Source organism: Phocoena sinus, chromosome 3, assembly GCF_008692025.1.
Source record: "Phocoena sinus isolate mPhoSin1 chromosome 3, mPhoSin1.pri, whole genome shotgun sequence".
Classification (NCBI taxonomy): domain Eukaryota; kingdom Metazoa; phylum Chordata; class Mammalia; order Artiodactyla; family Phocoenidae; genus Phocoena; species Phocoena sinus.
Genome location: NC_045765.1, coordinates 127,969,913 through 127,982,419, shown reverse-complemented (window position 1 = coordinate 127,982,419; position 12,507 = coordinate 127,969,913). Strand labels below are relative to the sequence as shown.

Here is a 12,507-nt window from a genome sequence, read left to right as displayed (position 1 = left end):
CATTTTGAACATGGTAGGTTCCCAATGCATTGTTGTTGCAATATTGAGTCAGTCTGTGAAGTTTTCGAGGTTTGTATTTTTGAAAAATTCTTACACATAAAAAATTTTAAGGCAGTGTTTCTCTGTTTAAGGACACCTTGCATCAGAATTGCTGGAGTGTTTGTTTAAAATGCTAATTCCCAGATACCTCATCACTTCCAGTGAATCAGAATCTCTATGCATGCCTTGAGAATATGAATTTTAACACCCCCAAGAGATTTTCAAGCACATTTAAGTTTAAGAACCTCCGTTCTACTGCTTTGTCTAGTGCAATGGAGTTTCAAGCAGTTTTAAGTTATTACTTCCATGTCTCTGTCAGTATCAAGTTAATTCTTTTCCCATTCTGCCTCCAATTTTTGACCAGACGTGAAAGGCGGGGATGATTACTGGACTGATTAACATTTACTCTTAAGGGGAAAAGAGAGTTTTTAGATCGGTACAGAGAATATGGATAGTCACACATATTTGTGAACTGAGGGGAAAAGATAAGTGTAATAAAAGTACAGTTCCGAGATTTCAAAACTATTTTTGAACTAGTCTGGAGGAGCATGATTGTAATGTAAGGCATGACTCTGTGTTAAAGAAAGGACAGGATAACTTAATAGAGGTCTCCTATCTTGTTCTGTGACGGTGCTTCTAGGCTCTGGTGATGAATGTGTTCATTTTCTGTGACTTCCTTTGGGTAAATAACCCGGTGCCCTATCAGCTCTCCAGCCCTGGGCCAGCAGCGGCCGTGTGTGCGCACTAATGACGGTGGAAGGTGTCTGGGGGAGGGGCTGCCCTGCACGATCGCGCCCCTGGCACTTCCTAAGAGACTCTCAGCTCTTTCTCTGCGGCTGGTACTTGAAGCCTCCAGACTCTCCCTCCAGAGAAAAGAAACCATCTATCTAAATTAGCTGTGCTCCCTCGTCCCTCGTTTCTCCCTCCGCCAGCCGCCACCCCCACCCCTTCCATTGTGTAGTGCGTTTAGCTTCCCTTCCTGCGTGAGATCTTAACCTCGTTTGTAGCAGGAGGGATTACTAAGAATTTCGGAACCTTGAGTTGCAATGGAGCTGTATGGAAAGGTAAGCAGAAGGGAGTTCCTCTGCATGCTCTGAGTGAAATCTCGCTTTGATGGACTTTGGTGTGTGTGTGTACGCGCGCGCGTGGGTGCCTTCTCAATGCAATTGTGTGAGTAAACCACTTTATGTGTGTGCCATTCATTCTCGTTCTCCCCCGCGTTTGGTGAATGAGATTGTAAAACCACCCCACTCTGCCTATGGAAATGTATAAACTTTCCCGATTCAGGATGGGGAGGTGTAGCGCGGAGAGTTCCAGAATGCAGCGCAGGTTTCGTTTAGATTGGGAATTAGCACAAGGTAGTGCGTTTCCTAACAAGAAAAATCACAATCTAGCTTCGGAAAGCGATAGGTAGCAAAGAAAAATCTCCAGCTGAGATGAGCTGGGGTCACTTTTCGCCTGCACCTTGCGAGGAAATGGTCTGTGAGGCTGAGAGCAGCAACAACCGGGAGCGATTCCAAAAGAGAAGGGAGGCTCGGCGGCCGAGTCCAACAGGAGGAGTAGCCCGTTTTTATGCTGGCTTGCCGGGAAATGTAGTTCACGGCTCACCGGTTTGCCGGAAAGCTCAGCAGGGTTAGACTACAACTCCCAGGAGCACGCGGGGCTCCCAGCCAGTACGCGTGTGCGGCGCCAGGAAGGGACAGCTCCGGTGCTGATGTTGGAGCCGGTTAGCGAACCCCAAGAGTGCAGTGTGGAGCGTGAAGCGCGCGGACTGTGCACGCTTGATCGGGCTCCCGGGCCAGCACTGTCTTAGCCAGGGAGAGAGGACACTTTGCGAACAATGAGACACGAAGCTCCCATGCAGGTGGGTCTATATAGAAAGTGTGGCCTCGGGAGGAATTGAAAGAGATGCTTTCTCCCTCGCTCCCAGCATAAACTGCGCCCGATCTAAGGGAAGGTTTTAGGCAGTCACCCGCGGGGATGCGGTTCTGACTTGGTCCATGGAACAGAACTGGGCTCCTCTACGCTCCGCGGGGCTGTAACGAGGGATGTTTTGACGCGGGTAAGAGTATACATTATCTTTCTAGGCTCCACAAGGAGGATTATAGTGTCTAAAACGTAAACTTGAGCAAACAAAAGTCAGAGGAACATGCAATCTCGTATTGGCATTGATTGTCCCTCCTGGCTTGCCTGGTTTGTGATCGCGGTGCAGATACACGGACTTATGGCGAGGTTCGGGGTTGCGAACTCTACTGGAGTCGGGATAGAGCGAATGCCGCTTGGTTAAGAGCGCGCTATGAAAGGAGAAGCCAGTGTTAGGGTCCCCATAGTCCTCTTAATTCAGTTAGGGTCCTAGTAGTATCAACGGAAAAAGCAAACCCATTGGGGCTTGACTCTTCCCAGAAGTAAGCAAGCCTTTATCGCTATCCACACAACTGGTTTACTGCTGCGTTTCAAAGACTATCCTCTGAGCTTTCCTGAGTAATGTGCCCATTTGTTGTCCGTTCCGATTCCCTATTTCTGTCACATTCTTATGTTTGCTTCCTTTGACTCCGGTGCAAAGGTGCCTCTGCCTAAGCACCTTGCTTAAGTTTTGTTTTTAAGTAAAGATGAGTGATGCTTTCTCCTTTGTATGTACAATCAGTTAACGCTAAACATCAGCCTGTGTTCATTACCAAGCAGAGTGATCCCATTGCGTAACAGAAAGGCACTTTATGAATGGGATTGAGAGGGGAATGGAACATACGTTTGGAACGTGTTGTCTCTCTTGAGAACCCAACCCTGCTACCAAATCCACCAATATAAATGTTTGACTTTAATTCGTGCTTAAACATTTTCCACAAAAATCAAGGACTTTAAACGTATGCTTCAATTTACTTTTTATTTATGGTATGGGTTATGTATATTAAGATATATGCTGACCGGACTGTTCAATGAAAAAAGATCTGTAGAATTTAATTGTTTGTTGAAGGATTATATAATAGAAGCTCTCGAATTACCTTATGAGTTATTGAAAATTTGATTTGTTCCAGAGAACATTGGCCCCATTGTGAATCTTCTAATACCTCTGTTTGTGACTTAGTTTTTCATTATAGACCTGATGTGAAAAGAATCTGGACAGACAATAAAGGTACAGGCTGTTGCAATCAAGATATATTGGCTTATGATAATTTCCCACTACTAGAGGTACTGCCAGGAACCAACTGGCTAAATTAAGCATATCTGATTACAAGTAAACATTGACAGTAGATTTTAAAAGTAGATTGTTAGTATTTAACATCAAACCCATGTATACACTGAGGTGTTTATGTTAAAATAAATTTCTAACAAATAAATCACGCTGCATCTTTTTTATTTTCTTATAATAATGGCTTAGAATGTTCAAAAGGGTCATTAAAATGTTACAGAACTGTATGAAATTAGTGCCTTGAGAACTATTTTAAATTATTTCATATCAACTTTGTAGTAGGCACTGTAATTCCATATTTTAGTCAGAACTTTAATGAATAATTAATATAAAAATAGGTAACAAAATTAATTTGCTTCTGGGTGGAGTTGTCATATGTAGGATGTATTTTATTCATTGGACTTGATTTTTGAAATTAAAACTTTCAATGCCCAAATGCTATCAAGAATAACATGTACATTAAAAAAAATCAAAGACTATTTTCTGTAGTATATTTCATTTCAGCACATTTATTGATTCAATTTACCAAGTAAATTGTTATGGTGGCCCTCTCTCAATTACTGTCAGGTTTTCAAACATATATAATGATAGAATGAATAAAAACTATAAACATGCTTCATATATATATATATATGTTTTTTAAGTGGCAAGTAATGTCTCAGCACCTGTACTTCTGAATCATAAGCACATAATCACATTCCAGGTGATTTTGACATATGAAAATGCAATGAGATGAATAGTTGACTTTTTATTCTTTTACATTTAAAGACTGAACCACATCATCATTTAAAATACATGCCCCTAAGTTTTCCCTTAGGTTTCTGGAAAATGAGTCACAAGCAAAACCTCATTCTACAGTTTCATTATCTTAAGAGATTCTTTTCCCCATATAAAAATATTTAGTTCATTTATTCAGTGCTCTTTAATTCTTGATTTCCTAATTTACTTATTTTATTTTCTTAAATCAAAGAATCCTTTAAAAATTAATGTCTTTTAAAAAGTATTTATTGTGCCTATGTACATAGCTTGGTGCTCTGTTCAAGGTAGTTATCTTTGATATATGCAAATTTTCTGAAGAATATTTCTCTCTGAGTTGATGCAAAATGAGGGATAATAATTGTTTTATAGGGATTATTAAAATTATAAACAGTAATAGTCTTTGCTGTCTGTATTTCCTTTGCAACTAAATAACCAGGAATAGCATTTGGTAAGTGTTCCAAATGATGGGTTAGAATTTTAATGCAGGAAATGGTCATTTTGTGTTTTTTCATTCAGTGCATCCATAAATCCTGAGGGCCAAATGAAATGGGGAATAGCTGCGCTCATGACTTGTGGGCAAGACTCTCATGAACAAGTTGTCATTTGATTCAGGAGCCAGGTTGAACAAATTCCAGTTTATCTAGTGCTTTGTGCTAAGCACTGTGCCTTGCATTCAGATGTGTGTGTGTGTGTGTGTGTGTGTGTAAAATATAAAACAGTCCTAGAGGTCACCATTATCCTAATTATGGGCAGATAACTAGAACTTTTTAAGATTAAACAACTTTCCCAACACGGTAAATTCAAAATTCTGCCAGACTCTAGAAAGCCCTTGTTCTTTCCTCTATTATTTTGGGTTCCTCAAGAAGACACAAAATGGTGGTGTAAAGAATGAGGGCACTATTGATATAATTTGATTCATTCATTTGGTTCAGAAGAAAGAAAACTGTCTCTTCTGTTTATAAAATTATCTTGCATAAACTAAACCAAATATTTGAGAAACGCCAATGTTTTAAAAATGGTTAGCTTTCTGTTTCCTGGGTTTGAATTTCTTGCAGCTTTACTTACTCTCTTGCAGGACCAGTGGAATTCATTGTCTCTGTTTAAATGCTTATCTTCAATTTTGTCATCCACAAGCTTTCTGGGTCATCACATAAGTGCAGAGCCCTCTAACTATTTAGGAAACTTGAAAGGAAAACAACTACTCAAAGCATGGAGCAGAGTGTCAAAAAAGGTTATTTGGCTAAAAATGAGGATGATTGAAGAAAGAATATAAGTGTAGGCTGAAAATGAGGTTGAGGTGAAAACCACAATAGATATCAAATATAGCCATGCTATATAACAAAAACAACTTACAAAGAATCAGTCTAAATATCATTGTTTCATTTGGCTATGGAAGGTACATGGCAAACTTGCATTTTATTATTGTGGAATTTCTAACCACATCCAGCCTCTATGATGATCCCTTTATCTTTATAAGAAATGGAAGTTTAGTCCTCATCCCTTACAGAGATAGAGAAAAACTCTAGTTGACATTGGAGAAACAAGAACTTTTTTCTTACTCCATTTGAGCAAATTCCTCAAGTATCCACCTTTCTTCCGTAAAGGAAAGTGGAGGATAGAGAGGGGAATTACAGTAAAAATAAATTTCTGTGGTGTAAGAATGATTTTCCATTTTCATTTTTTTAGTCCAAGAAGTCGTGGTTTTATTACATGGCATAACCACAATTTTCCCCTGCCATTCTAAGCTTATATTGGAACTGCATGTTCCTTTCCTGACCATCATATGCCAAGATGGAAATACATTTTTATGCTAAGGATTGAATTTTCCTGGGACTATTCTTACACCAAGGATACTCAACTTACTAAGTATAAACAGTTGTGCCACCTGAAAAAACTGTTGTATTGGTTAAAGGTCGTCCAACAATTTTCCCCATTTTTCATTTGTTAATTGGGTCCAGAGGTTCTAAAGGAACCCTCTTAATAGCTCATAGTTTTTTTACCATGCATACTATGACCTGTGAAGATGAAATCTTTTAGATTTATTTGGAATTACATAAATTTTTAGCATTTTTCATTTGTTTATTTACAGTTTTTGATATATTTCTATATGTTGAAATGTACAAATATTAAGTGAACAACTTGATGAATTTTAAAAAATTATTTATTTATATTTTTTTAAAGTCTTTATTGAATTTGTTACAATATTGCTTCTGTTTTATGTTTTGGTTTTTTGGCTGCAAGGCATGTGGGATCTTAGCTCCCTGACCAGGGATTGAACCCACACCCCCTGCACTGGAAGGTGAAGTCTTAACCACTGGACCTACAGGGAAGTCCCAAATTTGATGAATTTTGATAAATGGGTACACCTGTGTAATACATACCACTATAAAGATGTAGAATATTTCCAATCAGCCCCCCAAATTCCTTCATTCATATTCTTTTTCCAGTTAATCTACCAATGCAATAAATTCTTGACTTTTTTCACCGTAAATTAGTCCTGTTCTAGAATTCTATATAGTTCTGGAAAGCATACAAAATGAACATATTGCAGAATATACAGTGTGTACTCTTAAGTCTGGCTTATTTTGCTCAGTATAATGTGTAAGGGATTTATTCATGTTTTTGCATGTATCAATAATTCATTTTTTATTGATGCATATTATACTGGTGTATCAATCTACAACACTTTTAAAATCTATTTGTCTGTTGATGGACTTTGAGGTAATTTCATTTGGTGCTACTATAATGAAGGCTATAAACATTATCACATTGGTCTTTTTATGATAATGTGTTTTCATTTCTTATGGGTAAATACCTAGAAGTAGAGTCGTTGAGGTAAGGGTAAGTCTTTGTTTAACTTTCTAAGAAACTGTCAAATCTCTAGCCAAAATGGTAGTGCCATTTCACATTCTCACCTGCGATGTATGAACATTCTAGTGGCTTCACATCCTTAACAGTGTCTGGTGTCAGTGGCCGTTTAAATTCTGGCCACTTTAATGGGTGTTTATGGTATCTCATTGTGATGTGTATTTGCATTTTTCTAGTGATGGTGATGTTCAGTATATTTGTATCTTTTAACTGGCAATTTGTATATCTTCCTTTGTGTAGTGTCTTTAGCCTTTTATCCATTATCTGGGTTGTCTTTTTATTGTTTAGTTGCAGAAATCTTTATATAGGTTTTTTTTTTCTTTTTTGATATCTGTTTGGTTATGTAGTTTTGAAACTAGTTCTTTGAATGTATTAAAATATTTTCTGCCAGTCTGTGCCTTGAATACTCATATCTTAATAGTGTCTTTTGATGAGTATTTTTATTTTGATGAAATTTAGGTTATTAATTATAGGTGGGGTCTATATTTGGGCTCTGTACTTTCTTTGACTATTTGTCTTAACTATGTCCCAAGACCTTAATACATTTGTTATTTCTAGTAGTATTTTTTTAGATTCCTTAAGAATTTCCCCATAAATAATTGTATCATTTGCAAATAGAGACAGTTCTTTCTTTCCAGTGACCTCCTTTTTTTGGTTTTTTTCCTATAACTTATTCCACAGGATAGGACAGCTAGTAAAATGTTTTATTTTTTTTATTAGTTTTTAATTTTTAGTTTGTTCAATCACCCAATTCATCACACCACAACCCCCACCCCCCCACCGCTTTCCCCCCTTGATGTCCATACGTTTGTTCTCTACATCTGTGTCTCAGTTTCTGCCCTGAAAACCAGTTCATCTGTACCATTTTTCTAGGTTCCACATATATGCATTAATATACGATATTTGTTTTTCTCTTTCTGACTTACTTCACTCTGTATGACAGTCTCTAGATCCAACCACGTCTCAACAAATGACCCACTTTCATTCCTTTTTATGGCTGAGTAATATTCCATTGTATATATGTACCACATCTTCTTTATCCATTCATCTGTTGATGGGCATTTAGGTTGTTTCCATAACCTGGCTATTGTAAATAGTGCTGCAATGAACATTGGGGTGCATGTGTCTTTTTTTTTTTTGCGGTATGTGACCCTCTCACTGTTGTGGCGTCTCCCGTTGCAGAGCACAGGCTCCGGATGCGCAGGCTCAGCGGCCATGGCTCATGGGCCCAGCCGCTCCGCAGCATGTGGGATCTTCCCAGACCAGGGCACGAACCCATGTCCCCTGCATCGGCAGGCAGACTCTCAACCACTGCGCCACGAGGGAGGCCTGCATGTGTCTTTTTGACTATGGTTTTCCCTGGGTATATGCCCAGTAGTGGGATTGCTGGGTCATATGGTAATTCTATTTTTAGTTCTTTAAGGAACCTCCATACTGTTCTCCATAGTGGCAGTATCAATTTACATTCCCACCAACAGTGCAAGAGGGTTCCCTTTCCTCCACACCCTCTCCAGCATTTGTTGTTTGTAGATTTTCTGATGATGCCCATTCTGACTGGTGTGAGGTGATACCTCATTGTAGTTTTGATTTGCATTTCTCTAATAACTAGTGATGTTGAGCAGATTTTCATGTGCTCCTTGGCCATCTGTATGTCTTCTTTGGAGAAATGTCTATTTAGGTCTTCTGCCCATTTTTGGATTGGGTTGTTTGTTTTTTTAATATTGAGCTGCAAGAGCTGTTTATATATTTTGGAGATTAATTCTTTGTCAGTTGCTTCATTTGCAAATATTTTCTCCCATTCTGAGGGTTGTCTTTTCATCTTGTTTATGGTTTCCTTTGCTGTGCAAAAGCTTTTAAGTTTCATTAGGTCACATTTGTTTATTTTTGTTTTTATTTCCATTACTCTAGGAGGTGGATCAAAAAAGATCTTGCTGTGATTTATGTCAGAGTGTTCTTCCTATGTTTTCCTCTAAGAGTTTTATAGTGCCCGGTCTTACACTTAGGTCTCAAATCCATTTTGAGTTTATTTTTGTGTATGGTGTTAGGGAGTGTTCTAATTTCATTCTTTTACATGTAGCTGTCCGGTTTTCCCAACACCACTTTTTTTTTTTTTTTTTTTTGCGATATGCAGGACTCTCACTGTTGTGGCCTCTCCTGTTGTGGAGCACAGGCTCCGGACGCTCAGGCTCAGCGGCCATGGCTCACGGGCCCAGTCGCTCCGTGGCATGTGGGATGTTCCTGGACTGGGGCACGAACCCGCGTCCCCTGCATTGGCAGGTAAATTCTCAACCACTGCGCCACCAGGGAAGCTCCCCAGCACCACTTATTTAAGAGACTGTCTCATCTCCATTGTATATCCTTGCCTCCTTTGTCATAGCTTAGTTGACCATAGGTGCGTGGGTTTATCTCTGGGCTTTCTATCCTGTTCCATTGATCTGTATTTCTGGTTTTGTGCCAGTACCATATTGTCTTGATTACTGTAGCTTTGTAGTGTAGTCTGAAGTCAGAGAGTCTGATTCCTCCAGCTCCGTTTTTTTCCCTCAAGACTGCTTTAGTTATTCGGGATCTTTTGTGTCTCCATACAAATTTTAAGATTTTTTCTTCTAGTTCTGTAAAAAATGCCATTGGTAATTTGATAGGGATTGCATTGAATCTGTAGATTGCTTTGTGTAGTGTAGTCATTTTCACAATATTGATTCTTCCAATCCAGGAACATGGTATATCTCTCCATCTGTTGGTATCATCTTTAATTTCTTTCATCAGTGTCTTATAGTTTTCTGCATACAGGTCTTATATCTCCCTAGGTAGGTTTATTCCTATGTATTTTATTCTTTTTGTTGCAGTGGTAAATGGGAGTGTTTCCTTAATTTCTCTTTCAGATTTTTCATCATTAGTGTATAGGAATGCAAGAGATTTCTGTGCATTAATTTTGTATCCAGCAACTTTACCAAATTCATTGATTAGCTCTAGTAGTTTTCTCGTAGCATCTTTAGGATTCTCTATGTATAGTATCATGTCGTCTGCAAACAGTGACAGTTTTACTTCTTCTTTTCCAATTTGTATTCCTTTTATTTCTTTTCCTTCTCTGATTGCTGTGGTTAGGTTTTCCAAAAATATGTTGAATAATAGGTGTGAGAGTGGACATCCTTGTCTTGTTCCTGATCTTAGAGGAAATGCTTTCACATTTTCACCATTGAGAATGATGTTTGCTGTGGGTTTGTCAGATATGGCCTTTGTCATGTTGAAGTAGTTTCCCTCTATGCCCACTTTCTGGAGAGGTTTTATCATAAATGGGTGTTGAATTTTGTCAAAAGCTTTTTCTGCATCTATTGAGATGATCATATGGATTTTATTCTTCAATTTGTTAATATGGTTTATCACATTGATTGATTTGAGTATATTGAAGAATCCTTGCATCTCTGGGATAAATTCCACTTGATCATGGAGCATGATCCTTTTAATGTGCTGTTGGATTCTGTTTGCTAGTATTTTGTTGAGGATTTTTGCATCTATATTCATCAGTGATATTGGTTTGTAATTTTCTTTTTTTGTAGTATCTTTATCTGGTTTTGGTATCAGGGTGATGGTGGCCTCATAGAATGAGTTTGGGAGTGTTCCTTCCTCTGCAATTTTTTGGAAGAATTTGAGAATGATGGGTGTTAGCTCTTCTGTAAATGTTTGATAGAATTCACATGTGAAGCCCTCTGGTCCTGGACTTTTCTTTCTGGGAAGATTTTTAATCACAGTTTCAATTTCATTACTTGTGGTTGGTCTGTTCATATTTTCTATTTCTTCCTGGTTCAGTCTTGGAAGGTTATACCATTCTAAGAATTTGTCTGTTTTTTCCAGGTTGTCCACTTTTTTGGCGTAGAGTTGCTTGTAGTAGTCTCTTAGGATGCTCTGTATTTCTGCAGTGTCTATTGTAACTTCTCCTTTTTCATTTCTAGTTTTATTGATTTGAGTCCTCTCCCTCTTTTTCTTGATGAGTCTGGCTAATGGTTTATCATTTTTGTTTATCTTCTCTAAGAACCAGCTTTTAGTTTTATTGATCTTTGCTATTGTTTTCTTTGTTTCTATTTCATTTATTTCTGCTCTGATTTCTTTCCTTCTGCTAACTTTGGGTTTTGTTTGTTCTTCTTTCTCTATTTCCTTTAGGTGTAAGATTAAATTGTTTATTTGAGATTTCTCTTTTTTCTTGAGGTAGGCTTGTATAGCTATAAACTTCCCTCTTAGAACTGCTTTTGCTGCATCCCATAGCTTTTGGTCATCGTGTTCTCATTGTCATTTGTCTCTAGGTATTTTTTGATGTTCTCTTTGATTGCTTCAGTGATCTCTTGGTTATTTAATAACATATTGTTTAGCCTCCATGTGTTTTTTACATTTTTTCCCCTGTAATTGATTTATAATCTCATAGCATTGTGGTCAGAAAAGATGCTTGATGTGATTTCAATTTTTTAAAATTTACTGAGGCTTGATTTGTGACCCAAGATGTGATCTATCCTAGAGAATGTTCTGAGCACAATTGAGGAGAAAGAGTAATCTGCTGTTTTTGGATGGAATGTCATATAAATATCAGTTAAATCTATCTGGCCTACTGTGTCATTTAAAGCTTGTGTTTTCTTATTAATTTTCTGTTTGGATGATCTGTCCATTGGTGTAAGTGGGTTGTTAAAGTCCCCACTATTATTATGTTACTGTCGATTTCCTCTTTTATAGCTGGTAGCAGTTGCCTTATGTATTGTGGTGCTCCTATGTTGGGTGCATATATATTTATAATTGTTATATTTTCTTCTTGGATTGCTCCCTTGATCATTATGTAGTGTCCTTCCTTGTCTCTTGTAACATTCTTCATTTTAAAGTCTATTTTATCTGACGTGAGTATTGCTACTCCAGCTTTCTTTTGATTTCCATTTGCATGGAATATCTTTTTCCATCCCCTCACTTTCAGTCTGTAGGTGGCCCTAGGTCTGAAGTGGGTCTCTTAAAGACAGCATATATATGGGTCTTGTTTTTGTATCCATTCAGTAAGACTCTGTCTTTTGGTTGGAGCATTTAATCCATTCACGTTTAAGGTAATTATTGATATGTATGTTACTATGACCATTTTCTTAATTGTTTTGGGTTTGTTTTTGTAGGTCCTTTTTTTCTCTTGTGTTTCCCACTTAGAGAAATTCTTTTAGCATTTGCAGTAGAGCTGGCTTGGTGGTGCTGAATTGTCTTAGCATTTGCTTGTCTGTAAAGCATTTGATGTCTCCATCGAATCTGAATGAGATCCTTGCTGGGTATCGTAATCTTGGTTGTAGGTTCTCCCTTTCCTCACTTTAAGTATATTATGCCACTCTGTTCTGGTTTGTAGAGTTTCTGCTGAGAAATCAGCTGTTAACCTTATGGGAGTTCCCTTGTATGTTATTTGTTGTTTTTCCCTTGCTGCTTTCAATAATTTTTCTTTGTCTTTAATTTTTGTCAGTCTGATTACTATGTGTCTTGGCATTTTTCTCCTTGGGTTTATCTTTCCTGGGATTCTCCGTGCTTCCTGGACTTGGGTGGCTATTTCCTTTCCCATGTTAGGGAAGTTTTCGACTATAATCTCTTCAAAGATTTTCTCGGGTCCTGTCTCTCTCTCTTCTCCTTCTGGGACCCCTATAATGCGAATG

The 12,507-nt window shown here is 38.0% G+C and overlaps 1 protein-coding gene across 1 annotated transcript in view; it reads left to right on the top strand.

The window, feature by feature from the left end:
* Positions 1–1,732: 1,732 nt before the first annotated feature.
* Positions 1,733–12,507, top strand: part of RAB3C (RAB3C, member RAS oncogene family) — a 301,149-nt gene continuing 290,374 nt past the window's right edge. The window contains exon 1 of the mRNA XM_032629175.1: positions 1,733–1,903. Within this exon, the coding sequence (XP_032485066.1) occupies positions 1,880–1,903 (24 nt within the window). The 5' untranslated portion in view covers positions 1,733–1,879. The remainder of the gene's footprint in view (positions 1,904–12,507) is intronic.